Raw genomic sequence first — 16,860 nt, 5'->3', positions numbered from 1 at the left:
CGCTGTTCTCAAGGTGAAGAAAAAAGGGAAGCTTATTTTCTGACTCCAACATTTATAGCTTTCCAAGAGTGACAGTGGATTGGAAGGTGACAGTGCCACCTCTCCAATGACACTGGACAGACCAACAGTCTATCAACTTTCTCCTCCTCCATAAAGGAATGCAAAACAATGAGTTATTTACAGAAAGTGTGTGAGAAAGTTCCCTACAAGAATGTCAACACAGAAGGCTTAGAAAATCTTAAAAAAACAGGGTGACATTAGGACAAGGCTGGTGTGAGCTGGGGCTCTGGACTCCAAGGAAGCACATCAAGGAGCTCCAGGCCACACTGTGCAGGGACAGGATGGGGTGGACCATGTCAGGCCACGTAAATGCATGATTCAGGAAAGAAAGCCCTGTGAAAGGCAGAGCTGGAGCACCAGGGTCTGTCTGAGAGCTCAGCATCCTCCTGTGGGACAAGGAGAGGCCCCAGGCAATCGAGAGAGGTTCCTTGTGCCCAGCACTCTGGGCACAGCCCCTAGCTCAGCCCAGCAAGCACCTCCTGGGCTTTCCATGGGGCACAAGTGGTGTCCGTGGAGGGGCAGCCCCTTCCTGCTGCCTCCCCACGGAGAGGGACACATGGAAGTGTGAGGGACACCTACTGTGTCCAGGGGGGCTGTGGGGGGTCAGGCTCCTGCCCCCATGGTCTGTGCAGGCAGATGAAGGAGAGCCCAAAGCAGCTGCATGGACTGAAGAGCTGGCTGCAGGTGAGCTGCACACTGTTGGAGACAGGCACACGACTGAACACACTGAGTTCCTGCAAAAAGAGCCAAGGTTTATTAAGGGGCACCCCCTTTTAGAGGGGCTTCAGAATTCCTGCACTTGAACATTTGATTGGCTGGGGTCTCAGCACCACCCAGCTCACTGGCCAGCTGATGTCTGCATTCATGATTGAATGGGACTGGCTGGGCTCCCCTGTTGGAGATCGAATCCAACTCATCACTGTCTTACCCAGGAACTTGTTTACCTCTACTCTTTAATGTACCAAGTTGGGTCTGTTAATGGCCAATTTTAACTGTGCAGCTTCAGACCAGCTGCAGCTGTCACAGCACGTGGTCCCATGTCTGCCCCACCGTCAGCTCTGAGCTCTGCTGTGGGGAAGAGCACTGGCCACTGTCCCAACACCACTCCTAGCTCTGCTTGTGGCTCTGTTGCTGTGCCACCCAGGGCATCTGGGGGATTATGGGCACGAGAAAGGGCAGGGAAGCAGAGGTGGTACAGCTTTCCTGAGCCCATAAACAACCCTAACCCCTGGTCTACCTGTCCTCTTCCCTACCTGTCCTTCTTCTACCCTCCTATCAGCCACATCCTACTGCCAGCCCCATTCCATCACCATCCCCCCATATCAGCTCCATGCCATGACCAGGCCCACAGCTCTTCCCCATGCCTTTTTCCTTTGGATCAATCCTTACCTTCCTAAAACCTCTGAACCCTGCAGTGATTCTGGTCCAGCTTTGAGTCAGCTGGTGTCATCAGTGGGCACCAAGGTGTGACAGGGCTGGTCGCAGGGCCATGAGGAGCATCCCACCTCAGACTGCAGAAAGGCACAGCTGTAGTTCCCTGGGGAGCAGTGAGAAGGACAGGGGCAAGGGGGCTCAGAGCTGCTGACCCCATTGTGGGGCATGGCCCTGGCTCCTGCACGGGAGTGGGGAACAGGGGAGTATCAATGTCAACACAGCCAATGGGACTGGCTGTCTCCTGTCACAGCTCCACACTCAGCTGCCTGCTGTGATCCTTGGGGCAGCCAAGCCAGGGCTGTATTGCTGTCCTCACTCAGCAGGTTCACTGCCTTGGGGTACTTGGGGTCCTGCACACACAGCAGGGACACAGCATCATGTACCAACCCCTCCCTAAACAGCCTCCCCTCCAGCTCTAGCTTGTTCTGGACATGGGGAGAAGCATGGAATTCTCTGGTAACCTACAGGAACAACATCCCATTTTGAGAGAGCAAGAATGATGTGAATCCTTGCCCTTCTGATTAACAAGGTGAGGTGGTACTGCACCCTGTCATGCCCTGACCCACCTCTTCCAAGACCCAGGCAGCTCAGAGGGATCAGCCCCACATCCAGCCCCCCAGAGGGAACCCCCAGGCACCTGGGAGGAGAAGGACACCACACACCACACCACACTGATTTTAACTGGGGCCATTGAGGAGCCTTTGGAGACAACATTGCCAGAGTGTAACTTTCCTCTGGAAGCCTCTGGTGCCTGGTGGGGAGAGAGGAGAGTCTGATGAGCTTGGGCATCTCCTGGCTTTGGAACCATTCAGCAGCTCCCCAGTCCCACCCCACCGCCTCGGTGCCCCCCAGAGCTGCCCCAACACCCCTCAGGTTACCGACCCAGCAGCAACCCCCAGATCTGAGTCACAATCCCCCAGCTCCCTTCGGCCTCTCCTGTGCCCCCAGCTCAGCCCACAGCGCCCCATTCTGCCACCCGGGTACCGCCCACACGCCCCAGCCCTATTCTCAGTGCCCTCACGTCCTTCCCGCAGCTCCACGGCCCGTGTTCCCAGAGGCACGAACAACGCCTCAGCGCTATTCCGCTATCGCTGTAGCTCGTCAGTCGTTCCCCGCTTTCCCAGGCCTGTTAAAGCCCTGGCTGTGCCCCACAGCCTCGCCACGCCATTGCCCAAGCCAGTGCCTGACCGCAGAGCTCCCGAGTCACCGCCCAGCCCGATCCGCACCCATCTCGGCCGCCCAAGTGACGTGAGCCCCGAGCCCCGCCGCTCCCGCCTCCCGTGGGCGCCTCTCCCGACCGCGCTCCGGTTCGGGCCGCGGCCGGGCCCGCTGCGGGGCCTGACGGGACACGCAGCCCTCGGGGTCGGGACACGCAGCCCCCGGGGACAGGAGAACGGGGTAGGGATATGCGTTGAGGGGCTCGGAGGGTGCCTGGAATTGGACAGCGGCGACTCTGGGTCACTTTGAGCTTGTAGAGCTTTGGGGAAATGGGTGTGGGGAGTGTTAGGGCGGGGGAGATCCTGGTGTGGGAGGACAGGGGCAGGCTGGCACCGGGAGCTTCGGAGGGCCCATGGGACAGGGACAGTGCGGGCTCTGGGGGCAGGAGGGCAGCCATGGAGGCATCGCTGTTGTTCCCATGCTGGCTTTAAATGTTCCTGGGGATGAAAAATTACAGAACTGGAAAAAAAATCTGTCTGGAAAGATGGAATTGGAAGCAGGGTGGATGCTCTGTCACAGATATGTGCCACTTTCCGGCACTGCTGTCCCAGGCTTTGCAGTGGCTTTTCACCGTCCCCTGTGCTTCGTGCTTGGGAGGTTGTTTTTTTTTCCCACCGGTAAAGAACCAGGAGAACTTGGTTCCATCCTGTCTGCACTGTGGGAGCAGCTGCACAGGGGTCCTAAGTTCACTTAGCTTGTACAGTCAGGTAATATTTTGTGCCTTTCCTCAAGAATTGGTGGTGTGGCTTAAAAATTGCCAGATGCTGTGGTTGTTTTGGAGGAGATTCCTGGCAGGGCCCAGTTGTGGAGATTCCCTAGTGCGTGGCTGAGCTGTGGGAGCTTGTACCTCTGCCCTGTGCCTTGTGTTGCTGCTGGAGAGCGGTGCAGTGGGGTGATGGGAGGATTGAATCCCAGATCAGTCACTCTTGAGTTGCTGCTGGTTATATTTTAAGATACTCCTTGGTGACTTTGTATGTAAAAATGTGGAAGATCCAAATCTCTGATCCTCAGAAGTGAAATTCCCACTTTTCATTCCATCAGGGCCTGGCAGAGAGGGCATCACAAGGAGGCAGCGAATGAAGAGGTGCATATAGGACTGCTTATCCCTGTGATTCCATAAATTGTTGGAGCAAAACCTATCTGCTTGTGCTGCCCTGAGGTCTTGGCAGCTCTTTGGGCAGAGCAGTTTGCTGATGAGCCACTCATGGTGGGGACATGGCCCTCGCTCTGCCAAGGCCACCACTAAACCCTGTCTCCAGTGGAGGCATTTTTCCATATTTGCCCCTGGAGGCCTCCAATGAAAGACCAGCTTTTATATTACCTCCTTGATGGAAATTGTTTTGTATGTGTGCTGTTTTGTTCCTAGATTTTTAAGGCAGCAGTTCCTTGGGGATGCAGGCAGGAGAACCTGCCCCAGAGATGGGGGTAGCAGAGTGGGTCTGGCTGCATGGGGCCTGGGCTGGCTCAGGATAATCCAGCTCGTGTGTGCGTCACAATCCATCCTTACGAATGGGGTTCGTGATGGTTCGTGGATTGATCTCAGGCTGCAAAAGAACCAACACGGCACAGGGGATTTGCAGTAATAATCAAAACAAATATACCTTTATTGAATGATCACAGCAAAATGGGATAGAGGGATTAAGGGAGAGAAAAAGATAGAGAAAGAGAGAGAAAAGAGAGAGAGAAAGAGGGGGGTATAGCTACCAAATGTAGAGATGAAATCCTTTGGTCCAGTCCAGTCAAGGATCCGCCTGTTACGTCTGGGAGATCTCAAATTCTCTAGCTAACTCAGATGTTTTTATTATGATAACTCTATTGAAAATTGTGAGGGGTGGGGGGGAAACAGATACAATAAGGAATAGATGTAACAGGTAGTCCATGTTCTCAGCAGTAAAGGAGAGCCATTGTTTTCGTGGTCCAGTGGTCACACCTGCAGGCAAAGATCTCGCTTTGGTCAGCTTGCCTCCCCCCACACACCTCCCTCGGGTTGGGGGTTTCAGTCCAGTCCTTGGAAGGAGGAGAGGGGCCTTTTCACATAGGGGTTTCATGTCCTGGTCTTTGATGGAGAGGCTTCTTACATCCCAGTCTGTCTGTCACAGTGGTTGTGAAACAGGTGAGGGTCTTCTGTGGGAGACCACCTGAACTCAGGAGAAGTCAGCCAAGCCGAGAGGTGGGACAGCTTCCAAGGCTATTGTTGCAAACAGGGCCCGGTGCCCCCTTCTCATTGGGCTCAGTGTAGCATACAGCAAACAAGACCTGTGAAAACAATAACTTAGCACTGTGCTCTCAGGTCTCAGGGCCTTTGGTGTGTGTAACTTTCTCCTACAAAGCCAGAGATTTTCAAGACGGGGGGGGTCTTCTCTTTGGTGGTCTCCCCAATGACGATCGTGAGGCAGATGAGGGATGTTTCGGACAGACTCTCACACTACCCCATGACTCACGATTGTCTTGAAGGGATCTTCATCAGCAGGGCTCTGAAATGTCACTGGTAGGTCTTCAGGATTTGCTGTACGTTAGTAGTATAACCCGGAAAAAATAGAGACAATTTGACAGAGAGAGCGAGAGCGAGAGCGAGAAAGGAGGAAAAGAAAGGATAGGAAAAAGAAGGGAAAAAGGGAGACAATAAACATAATTAATATTGATTATTGTAACAATTTTCACAAATGGTTGATTAATTACAACAATATTATTTTTATAACAATTTTTAAACGGCTAAAACAAATGACAATCAAAAGCAAAAAGCAATAAACAAATCATAATACAAGTATTAATTTAAAAATAACTTTCTAAAACAATTCACTAAAAATTGAAAGTAATTGTCACAAAATCATAAACGGGAATCAGGATTTACTCTAAAACACATATGCTTAATTCATAATTGCTTTGTGTCAAATGTCTTGGGGATGTCCACAGTGTAGGGGACATCAGCCAACTTGTGTGCATTAACTATAGATGTCAATCTTGTCAGCTGTTTCACCATCTTCTAATTCATAACGACTAGGACTGCTGATAAAATAAAATCAAACATAATTAAAATCAAAAGCATAACAATGGGATGACACACACTGTTCAAGACACTCATGGCAGTAGGAGAGCACCCAAAACAGAGTATCCCACCATTTGTGCTCAGCATCTTCCTCCACTCTTTCCATGACACGGTGTATCTGTCTCACATTGTGATGAACAGTTACCAGAGTTTTCTGTCTGTTTTTCTTAATCTTCTCGAGGATTTCAACTAAGTCCCAATAGAGCAGCAGTTGTCTTACCAAAGTGAGATTCATCCCAATAGGAGTAGGCATCAGTTTGTGAATCAGTGTGTAGTTAGATTGCAATAGGTAGTGAGAGGTAACTGGAGCTTCATAAGAGAAATGACATCCTGTAATCTTGGTAAAGTTACAAGCACAAAAATTTGAATGATTTTTAATATCTACTACAATATTTATTTTCTACGAATACAAAATCACAAATGGTTCTAAAGTGTGCACATCTATTGCCTATGTATAGAACTGTTTCAGAAGTCTCGTTAGGACGAATTTCAAAATGACAGATATTTTGCTCTGTGTCTAAACAAATGTCTTGAGCTATGATTGCATTGCTTTCACAGATGAGCCCTTGTTGTTCTCGGGCAATACAAGATTCCAAATTACCAGTTTGCCATTTCTTACCAATTTGACAGGCCCATTCTCTATGTTCAGAAAGATAGAGAATAGCTCTGTCGTAATTCAGTTCTAATGCTATAACAGGGAAAATCAAGTGCCCTGAGGCATTGTGTATGGTTAACACAAAAGCTGTGTCTCTGTTTCAAATGGGGTCATAGGTCAAAATTCACTAGGTTCCACCAGGATTGGAATTCTCTTTCAAAGTCAGTGGCACTGTTCCAAATTATTTTCCAAATTTCAGTGGGAAAAGTGCCTTCTTCACTTCAATTCTCTTATAATTGAAGCAGAAACTGAGTGCATCCACAATTGTGCCTGGATACAGCTGAGAGCCAAAGAAACATTGTTTTGTGTAGCACCGAGTGCATCACTTACCAGTTTGTGATCATTTACATTTACCTTCTCCCAATTTGGTAATATTTTTGATAGCAGCCACTGGTGTGTTCACAAAAGCCTGTAAGAATGACTGCAGTGGTTGCTGTAATTTGATCAAATCTCTAATTGTAACAGCCAATTTATTCAAGTTCAATTAATTTACATGTCATGTGTAATATCATCACCTGGTGTTACCATAAAGGGAAGGGAAAACATTATTTCTGTTGTCCATCTAACTAGTGTTATCATGGTTTATCAGGTCTTCCTGTCCCTCAGAGTTCTTCTGAAAAAGTAAACACAACAGACTCTGCCATGAAGAGGCAGAAGAAGTTAGAACGATGGAGTTGTCAGGTTTTGAACAGCAGTGGTACTTCCCCTACAGCAGCGGTGGGTCCACCAAAAACAGGTTGTCCAGGGTAATGTGCTGGGTGCTTGAAACCATCTGGTCTCTGTAGTGAGGGAATTATGCTTGGAGCTGTCGGGCAAAAAGCAGTGATTCTGGAACACTCGTTTACCCCCCATCTCTAGTAAGAGGTGTGAGAAGTCCATTTAATCTTTTCACCTTCTGCCCAGTCCTGCACACCTTTGACAGTAAAATGAGAAATATTATCAGATTGAATTTCCTGTGGTTTTAGGGAAATTCCAAACCATCCTTGCATTGCTTTAACAGTATTATCTCCTGTAGCTCTGTTAAAAGCATCAGCCAGGATCAACCCAAATATAAACATAGCATAGGACTCGGTGTAAATACAGACAAGAAAATAATTTTGTCCCTCACTTTGGAAAATATACCAAACAGTTAACTCCTGACTCCAGCTCATTTCCCAGGCCTTTACTTTGATCCCATGTACTGGGCTTTGTCACGCACTTGAAATCACCTGTCACACTGCATCCTGGTCTTTGCTCTGTCCCTGTGCCATTGTTTACTCAGGAAGGCTGCCCAAACTCCACTAGAAGTGCCATGTCTTTTTTTGTCCTTTCCTTACTTATTTCCCTTTGCAGGGGGGTGGCTGGAGTCCCACCGCTGCCTCTGCTCTCAGTTTGGAGCAGTTGGGCTTCTGCAAAGCAGAAACATTGCTTATCTCTACTCTGCTTTGCCACCTGTTGGGAGCCAGGTTTAGAGCTGGGTTGATGGCAGAGTCACAGCAAGGCACAGCGATCCCTTGGAACCTTTAGTTTCTGTGGCAATATCCAGCAGCAGCGATCCCTGGTGATATCCTTGCCTGCTGCCAGCATGCACCGCCTCCTTAAGCACTTCCTTAAGCACCTCCTTTCCCACAGCCTGGTGGGGCGCCTGCACGAGGCCTTCAGGCAGTGCCAGGACCTGAAGACTGAAAAAGCCCAGATGGACCAAAAAATCAACCAGCTCTCCGAGGAGAATGGGGATCTTTCCTTCAAGGTACGGGGTGCAGTGTCCTCTCCTTGTCCCACAGCCCAGCTGGTTGTGATGGAGCCCGGGGGGAGGATTTGATGGCAGTGCTGGATGCTGGGATGTTTATGGTTCTGCTAATGCGATCTTTGACCCAGTGACCAAGCCTGCCTTGGGATCTGGATCCTGATCCAAATAAGAACTCTGTGGGTGGACAGAATGTAAGAAAATAAAGATGGTGCAGAAGGTAATCTTGCCCCTGAGGAGTTGCAGCTGTCCTAACTACCAAAGATTAGAAACAGGCCTGCCCTTGATAGGCCACAGCTGTGACTAGTGAGGAAGAGTGCTATAAAAGAGTGGGTTAGCTAGTCTAGAGGAGAGTTGGAGTTTGTTGCTTGTGTTGTGAAGGGTGCTGCAGTTTGTTGGCTGTGCTGTGAGGGGCTGCCCATGAGAAATCACTGAGAACGTATGGAGCTTTTGAAATATGATGACAAAATATGGTGACCCTGACATGATTTGGATGTGATCCTGCGGTGATTCGGGTAAAGAACTGTAGCGAGAGCAGTGAGGAGGTGATCCTGTGGTGGTTTGGGAAAAAGGACTTAAATATTAAGTAATGTGATCCCAAGGTGATTCAGGGAGATGATTGCAGACTTAGGAGAAATAAGATAGTGGAGTCAGGCAAACCAAGAGCCTGAGAGCCTAAAAATCCAGATGAGTTATAGCCAAGCAGACCTAAGAGACTAGAAGTCTGGACAATGTATGAGACACCACCCCCAAGAAGAAGAGTGTTGGATATGAGGAGTGGATGCTATGCACTTTGCTTATTTGTTGTGTTGGAGCAAGCCCAGTGCCCCCTGCCAAGGTATGGCTGCAGTCCAGAGGGGGGACCCAGGATGGTGCTGGCTGCCCCCTGAATGGCAGTGTGTGCAGCAGGACATAATAGGAAAGTTGCTGCTACATGAGCAGACAACATGTAAGAGAAGCCCTCTAAAATTGTATAGTGGCCATCTCCACAGTAACCTGATGTGATTTGGGATGGGCCGTAGGGCGAGTGCAGCCAGAGATGGAGCCCAGTGTAGCACTGAGAGCAGCAGGGGAGGCTGCCTGGTCTGGACCTGACAGATTTCAACACCTGGGGTACAGGGGAGCCGCTGGGGACACAATGGGAAATAACATATCAAGTGAAGAACAGAATGTTTCATCTACATGGAAAACAGCAGGGCAAGAGAGGCTTGGAGTGGCAAACTAATACAACAAAAACTGTAAAAGGAATAAGAGAATTATTAAAACAGCAGTTGGAGTTGGGGACAGAGTAGCTCTATCATTCAGTATGGTGTATTTGCTTGCTGATGAAACATGTGCATTTTGTTTGTGAATTGCAACTATTAATCTTTGACTAGGCATAAGTGTAAAAGCTTATATTCCATAAGCATAAGTACACTCGACAGATACCGGATTGATGTTGTTCAGGTTGTATAGCTATTGATAAAATTATGTAACTGTTGATTTGTTACTATCCTAATATATAGCCCTTAACTTATTCTTGTGAGTTGCCTTATAAAGCTGTAGAGCTATTGACGTTGTCCATATTCTAGAAGTGTAAGTGTAAGAGTTTCTGATAATATGTAATGTAAGCTTGAGTAATAAATCAAGGTCAGGGCACAGACACATTCCAGAGTTCAACAGAAATTACACAAAAGATGATTGTCCTGGGTTTACTATCTTCTGCAAAGGGCCCTGCAAAAGATAGTAAACACAACATTAGTTTATAAAAAGCCTTAGGTTGATGATCTTACTGTGACATGTAGCCTGAACATTTGTAACCTATTAGCCCTAAGTGAGATGTGTGAATACTTTATTATAACAATTTACTCAAACATATGTTTCTAGAGATGCTACAACTTTATAATTAAAAGAAAAGGGGGAATTGTGGGGGAATAAAAGTAAGAAAATAAAGATGGTGCAGAAGGTAGAGTCCCTGTCCCTGGAGGGATTTAACAGACATGTGGATGTGGATTAGTGGTGGTCTTGGCAGTGTACTCAGTCTCAGAGGGCTTTTCCAACCTAAATGACTCCATGACTGTATGGAAAACAGCCTATGTCTCAGCTGTGTACTCACCTCTACTTTTTGTGCTTGCAGGTGAAGCAGTTGGAGATAATCCAGAAGGACCAAACTAAGCAGGTAACACAGACCACGAGCTGGCTGCTCAGTGACAGTGCACAGCCCTCCTTGTTTGTCACTTCCTGCTGGAGCCACCCTCTCCTCTGTACTGTACTGTGAACTGTGTATTGCACAGTACAGTGAACTGTTCACAGCATGGACCCAGCCATGGGGCCCTTGGCTCCGAGTCTCTGGGCACCTTCAGCTCCAGGGGGTAGCAACTTGGCTCCCATCCTGCCACCTGCTCCCTCACATTAGTGCCTGCAACTTGGCATGGCTTCTGACATGGCCCATGGCAGCACACGCAGCAAGTGGCTGCCAGGGGCATGCAGGGCTCCTCAGCATAGGACTATCCCAGTGCTGGGATGGCTTCTCCCTCACCTTTAACCAAGGCCCAGCTCTTGGCACAACCGATAGGAACAGCTGTGCTCAGACAGCATGGGCCAGATGTGGCTAGAGCAGCCTTGATCTCAGATGTGGTAGGAGTTAGCACTTGGGAAACAATGCTGGAAAAGCTACATTTCCCTGTCCAGTCCCAGCCAGAGCTGCCCAGGATTCTGCAGAGACCTTGTGGCTATGAGCAGGGGGCTGAGGGCTCCTCAAGCATCCCCTGGAGCAGGAAGAGCATGGCCAGGTCAGAACTTGCAGCAGCCAGCTCCCTGTGTCAAGAGTGCTGGATGACCTGTGGGACTCCAGGTTGCAAGTGCTTGGGCACTGGGGACTTAACAGAGGCTTTGCTTCCAGCCTGTGACTGCTCCTTCTGCTTGGGTAGCTCCAGCCAGCCTTGCTGTAAGGATTAACATGGGGTGGGTGACGGTCACCTTGGCATGTCCTGGGATCTTCCTTGGCAGTGGGTGGTGCTGAACAGTCACCCTGTGGCAGGAAATTTCTTCATTGTGCCCTAGAGCTGGCTAGAGAGGAGGGGCTGTGCTCCTCCACAGGAAGATTGTAGTTTTGTGGCTGGAGCTGGTCTCACCAAGCCATGTTCTTTCTTCCAGGTGGATGAGCTGAATAAAAAGCTGACTCAGCATGAGAAGGCCACCTGGACCCAGCAGCAGAGAGTTAAAGTAAAGAGGGACCAAAACCCTGGGGGCTGAGCCCTGGAGCTGTTGGTGCTGCCAGGGGGCTCAGCTGGGTTGCCTCTAAGCCAGTCTCTTCCCTGCCCACAGGCACTCTGTAGGGGGACGGAGTATGGATAAATGAAGATCATGTAGAATGTCATCTTATCCTCCAATGAGTTGCAGCTGGACCCTATTACTAAAGATTAGGAGCAGGCTGGATGATAACAGGCAACACCTGTAGCCAATAACAAGTGATATAAAAGAGTGGATGATGGAAACTGGGGTCAGAGAAGGTAGAGAGGTCAGCTGGCTGCTGCAAGGACCAGGAACAGTCAGTGCTCAGAGGAGCTGCCTGCAAGAAACATCAAGGAGGTAGGAAACTCTGAGGCTATGGAATCCTTGCACCATAATTATAATAGAACTCTCGTGGATATATAAGACAACAAGTGCTGAGCCTGACATGATTCGGGACGTGTTTTGGGACCTGTGGATTCAAATACTAAACTACATGACCGATGTGATTTGGCACCCATGGATTTAAATACTAAACTATATGACTGATGTGATTCGGAACGTGATTCAGGAGATGAGCTTTGGAAAAAAGGACTTGACTACTAAACTGTATTGCCCCGTGGATTTGGGATTAAAAACCATATTACCTCGTGGGTTTGGGAAGCCAGATTTGACCACTGGATTTGACCATATAACCCCCATGGATTCGGGGAAACAGAATTGGCAAAATGTATCAATTACAGCTACTGTTATTTGTTAAATATGAGTGTAAAAGACCTTAAAGATAAGTACTTTGTAAGCCAGGAAAAGCTATAGAACTGAACTAACATTTAGAAATATATATATCAGTACTATGATATGCTGTTTGAACCTTTGTATAACTCCTAGTTCTAAAAGAAATGTATAAATATGTCATAATGTTAATTTATTTGAATATGTACTTCTGGAAATGCTGCAACTCTGTGGTTAAAAGAAAAAGGGGGAATTGTAGGGGGATGGAGCATGGGTAAATGAAGAGAATGTAGAATGTAATCTTATCCCCCAATGAGTTGCAGCTGGACCCTATTACTAAAGATTAGGAGCAGGCTGGATGATAACAGGCAACACCTGTAGCCAATAAGAACAAGTGGTATAAAAGAGTGGATGATGGGAACTGGAGTCAGAGAAGCCAGATGGCTGCTGCAAGGACCAGGAACAGTCAGTGCTCAGAGGAGCTGCCTGTGAGAAATATAGAGGGTTTCTCACAGGCAGGTAGGAAACTCTGAGGCTATGGAATCCTTGCATGATGATAATAGAAGTCCCGTTGATATATAAGACAACAGCACTGGAAGGGGAGCTGCAGGCAGCAGTCACAAGCCATCAGGAGAAGGTGGCAGAGCTGCAGGTGCAGCTCACCCAGAAGGAGCAGGCAGCTGAGCACTACAAAGGGCAGGTATGCTGGGGGCTGGTATGGCCTTGCTGTCCCTGACACTGCTGGGAAGCTTGAGAGGATTCCTCTGCTTTGTATCCTAGATGGAGAAGGCAAAAAGTCATTATGATGCCAAGAAGCAGCAGAACCAGGAGCTATCAGAGAAGCTGAAGGCCATGGAGCACTTGCAGGAAGAGAACACAGAGCTTCAGAGCAAATCAGAGAGGCTGGCCAAGGAGCTACAGGAGAGCATCCTGCAGGCCAAGGAGTCTGAGATGAGCTGCAAGACTCTTACCAGTCAGATTCGCAGCCTGGAAGCTCAGGTGGGTGTGGCATAGTTGAGCTTCACCCTCCTTGTCCTCGCTTCCATCACCACCTCACTTGGAGGACAGATCCATCCATTCCTCCCTGTTTCCCATTCAGGTGCAGGAACTCAGCAAGTTCCAGGAGAAGACTGCCACAATAAAGGGACATGAGGCTTCCTTTGAGAGTGTGGCTGACCAGAGCACTGATAGCCTCAATGAGGCACAGCAGCTCAGCTCCCCCAGGTACCAGATCCATCTGCTTCCAGCACCCCAAAACTCCACCGTTCCCAGGCCTGGTCGCCCTGCTGGTGCTACCCTCACCCCCTGTCTCCGCAGGAAGGCTGCCAGCTCTCAGCTGGAAGTCTCAGTGGTGCCGTCAGACAGTGAAGAGTCACTGCTGTCTCAGCGGCTGCCCCAGACAAAGTCATCCCTGGAGAGTCTCTACTTTACTCCCATCCTCTCTGAGAGGCGGTCACAGCTCCAGAGCAGCGCCAACTTCCCGGGAGACTTCTCGCTCGACTCCGGCTGCAAGACCCGCTCTGCCCGGCGCCGCACCACCATCAACATCACCATGACAGATGTGAGCAGGGGGCCCCTGCTGGGGAATGCAGGGATCAGGAGCAGCACTGCAGAGGGACCCAGCATGCTGGGAACTGAAAAGCTGAACATGACCTGGCAATGTGCACTGGCAGCCTAAAGTCCAGCCATGTCCTCAGCTGATCCCCCCAGCACAGTGGGAAGTGATGCAATGTGGGAATTTTGCCCCTCTGCTCCACTCTGCTGAGACCCCACCTGCAGAGCTGCTTCCAGCTCTGGGGCCCCAACGTCAGAATGACATGGAGTTGCTGGAGCAAGGACAGAGGAGGTCACAGAAGCTCTCCAAGGGGTGAAGTCCCTCTGCTCTGGAGATAGGTTGAGAAAGTGGGGAGAAGAAGGCTTCAGGGAGACCTTAGAGCCCCTGCCAGTGTCTAAAGAGGCTCCAAGAGACCTGGAGAGGGACTCCCGGACATAGGCTTGGAGTGACAGGACAAGGGGGAGTGGTTTCCCATTGACAGAGGGCAGGGCTAGATGGGATATTGGGAAGAAGTTCTTCCCTGTGAGGTTGCCTAGAGAAGCTGTGACTGCCCCATACCTGGAAGGGTTCAAGGCCAGACTGGATGCAGCTTAGAGCAATCTGGTCTAGTGGAAGGTGTCCCAGCTAAGGGAAGGAAGAGGTGGAAGGAGATGAGCTTTAAGGTCCGTTCAACCTAAACCCATCTGTGGATTTTTCTCTCCCAGAAACAGGCAGAGCCCGAGGAACTGGTCTGCATCAAGAACATCCCATTGGCTCATTCCACAAAAACATCTTCCCCTGCTAAGGGCTGTCTGCGCTCAGGTGCCTCCACCCACTCCCTCACCAGCTTCTCCTCCCAGGAAACCCTTGCAAAGCTGGAAGCCTCCTCCCCAGAGAAGACCCCTGGCCATTCAGTACTGCTGGGCCTCCCTGGGTACCGACCAGTCACCCGTAGCTCCCTGTGTTTGCAGCGGACCAGCAGCTCCAGCCTCGGTGTGTATGGGCGGGGAGCACTTGGACTGCTGGCTGTGGGGTTCTGCCCTGCCTTGGGGGAGTCAGGTCTTACCTGGAAGCCCCCTCATCTTTCCTTGCTTTGGATTTAGGCCAGAGCACCATGAAGCTGGGCATGTGCCAGGATGAGCCAGAGCAGATGGATGACTGGAACCGCATTGCGGAGCTGCAGTGGTTACACCAGTAAGTTTCAGAGGGAAAAAGAGGGATCGGGAGGGAGCCCTCTGTCCTGCCCCACGCTGAGCTAATGGTCCTGCTGCTCTTTTGCAGGCTCAGAGGCGCCAGTCGAGGATGCTGAACGCCATCAACACCCCCAGGGAGCTGGGGAGGTGCCTGCTGCGCCGGGCAATGGCCCAGAGGAGCACTCCCACAGCCTCCAGCGGCACCCGCCGCTCATCCCACATCGCCACCGCCACGATCCCAAAGGGCAAGGTAGGTACTGCCTGCCCCCCTGGGCATGCTGCTGAGCTCATGCTCAGCGCCCCCAGCTCCTGCCTTGGGTTCATACAGGCCATGGGGACAAGGGGCACAGTCCTGCTGTCCCTGGGCTGCTATGGCAGCAGCAGGTCCCAGCATGGGGCTCGCTCACGTTCTTGGTCCCTAACCTCCCATCTTCGCTCTGTCCTTTCCAGGCCAGTCGCCAGTCGCGCAAGGACAAGCGATCCTGAGGTTTTCCCAGTCCCTGTGTGCTGGCTCTGCCCTGGCCTCCCACCTGCACCCCCTCACCTCCTCCTGCCCCCCCAGGGCCCAGGAGCACTGAGGGTGAACAGGTGGGGCCACCCACACGACTGCCTTGCATATCCCACTGACAACTGTGGGGTGCCCTGAGCACGGCAAGGCCCCCTTGCCCTTCCTGTATCCATTGTCATCCTAAACCCTTCCGGGACCCAAGGCAAGGGGATGCACAGAGGGTGAGGGCTGGAAACACACAGGGGTGTGGGGGCTGGCACCAGGCTGCAGCTGGAGGGGCTGAGCTCTCCCCAGGGATATTCTGCAGCCTCGGGTACAGGGACAGAGGTGAAACTTAGCATCCCTCGGGTCACCACCTTTGCTCCCTGTGTGTGGGACCCCCCAACCTGCCCGGTCCTCCTGTTCCTCCCAGGGAAGCTGAGGCAGCATTTTTAAATGTTTCTACTTGTAAATAAAGTGTATTTTTCACCTGCTCTGGGGCTCCTGGCTTCCTGCTCCTACAGTCCACATGCACTGGAACCTTTATCAGGGCTTGAGGGGAGGAAAAGCATGACCTCCTCCTTGCCCTATCACTGAACTACACAGGGTGTCCCAAGGCAGGATGCTCACCCAGGGACCCTGCAGTGCCCCCAAGCAGTCATAGTGCAGATTTCTGTCCTTCTTTCTTTTCTCCTTTAACTTTCTCTTCTCCAGTAGCAACCCCTGCCATTAAAGTGCTTCAAACCCCAGCAAACCTGGCCATGGGGCTGGAAGCACCTTCTCCATCCTCACACCAGCCTTGCCACAGATGTCCGGGGGCTGCAGTGTCTCTGCCCCTTGGTGTACTGCAGGTTCAGCCCTCAGGGGTGGTGACACAGGGTTTGTCCCCAGCTCTGCTGTCCTACTGCAGGCACTGGGGTGAGGACAGGGCCCCTGGTGTCTCCCTGCAGTTGCTGGCATGCTGCTCCATCTCTGCCATGCCAAAGGGCAGCTGGCAAATGGGGCAGGGCAGCCAGGCATCAGGGGACAAGGAAGGCCAGGCTACAGTAGGTTCTTCTCCACAGTGGGAGGCGTGTGTGGGGAGCAGATTCAGCAGGAAGTGGCCTGTGGAAAGCGAAGGTGATACGGTTGTCACGAGCTCACTAGTGTTGGGATGATGTGGGGTTTGGACTGACACCCTTCTTGATGGTTCTTATGGCAGCCTGGGAATACACTCCAGTGCTAGGGCACCAGCAGGAGTGATGTGTCCCAGCTACAGAACTGCCACCACTCTGCCCATTTACTGGCCACCAGAGGACAGCCCTGCCAAGCAGCTGGGGCAGACAGCTGTGTCCCCCTCACTGCTGGTGTGTCCTCTGTCATTTCTCCTGCCTTGTCTCTCTTGGGGGCCACAGGCTTGGGCTGTTCCTTTCACCCTGGGAGTCCTTGAGGTGGCAGCTGGGGCCCTGCAGAGAGGATACCTCCAGCACGTTACCCATGCCACATCCTGCCAGCCCAAAAGAGTGAAGGGCTGGGCCCAGAAGTGTCTGGGAAAGGCTGAGAGCAGTAAACAGCCAGGGTGAGGG

General features: G+C 50.9%; 2 protein-coding genes and 1 long non-coding RNA gene across 6 annotated transcripts in view; 2 read left to right on the top strand and 1 right to left on the bottom strand.

The window, feature by feature from the left end:
* The window catches only part of LOC129132521 (nuclear mitotic apparatus protein 1), a 33,141-nt gene extending 21,798 nt beyond the window's left edge, over positions 1 to 11,343 (top strand). The window contains exons 26-28 of the transcript XR_008535828.2: positions 8,025 to 8,142; positions 10,256 to 10,297; positions 11,275 to 11,343. The gene's annotated coding sequence lies outside the window, so the exon portion shown is untranslated. The remainder of the gene's footprint in view (positions 1 to 8,024; positions 8,143 to 10,255; positions 10,298 to 11,274) is intronic.
* LOC129132585 (uncharacterized) lies at positions 834 to 2,758 on the bottom strand. Its single transcript, XR_008535843.2, has 3 exons — positions 2,516 to 2,758; positions 2,132 to 2,245; positions 834 to 1,597 (listed from the first exon to the last, which is right to left on the bottom strand). It is a non-coding gene; the product is annotated as an uncharacterized LOC129132585 (long non-coding RNA).
* A 38-nt stretch (positions 11,344 to 11,381) lies between the features above and the next one.
* Positions 11,382 to 15,789, top strand: LOC129134760 (nuclear mitotic apparatus protein 1-like). 4 transcript variants are annotated; one of them, XM_077174449.1, is made up of 8 exons: positions 11,382 to 11,709; positions 12,862 to 13,080; positions 13,181 to 13,305; positions 13,399 to 13,642; positions 14,341 to 14,608; positions 14,719 to 14,809; positions 14,897 to 15,058; positions 15,259 to 15,789. In XM_077174449.1, the coding sequence occupies exons 2-7, from the start codon at positions 12,862 to 12,864 to the stop codon at positions 14,922 to 14,924; spliced, it is 975 nt and encodes a 324-aa protein (XP_077030564.1). In that variant the 5' UTR covers positions 11,382 to 11,709; the 3' UTR covers positions 14,925 to 15,058; positions 15,259 to 15,789. The 4 variants fall into 4 exon arrangements, with proteins under 4 accessions (XP_077030564.1, XP_077030562.1, XP_077030561.1 ...); XM_077174447.1 differs by lacking the exon at positions 11,382 to 11,709 and adding an exon at positions 11,716 to 12,079 and having other exon boundaries at positions 14,347 to 14,608; XM_077174446.1 differs by lacking the exon at positions 11,382 to 11,709 and adding an exon at positions 11,718 to 12,079.
* The last annotated feature ends 1,071 nt before the right edge of the window (positions 15,790 to 16,860 follow it).

This window comes from Agelaius phoeniceus, chromosome 2 (genome assembly GCF_051311805.1).
Source record: "Agelaius phoeniceus isolate bAgePho1 chromosome 2, bAgePho1.hap1, whole genome shotgun sequence".
Lineage (NCBI taxonomy): Eukaryota > Metazoa > Chordata > Aves > Passeriformes > Icteridae > Agelaius > Agelaius phoeniceus.
Note: the sequence above shows the minus strand (reverse complement) of the source record. Positions and strands in the feature narration are given on the sequence as shown.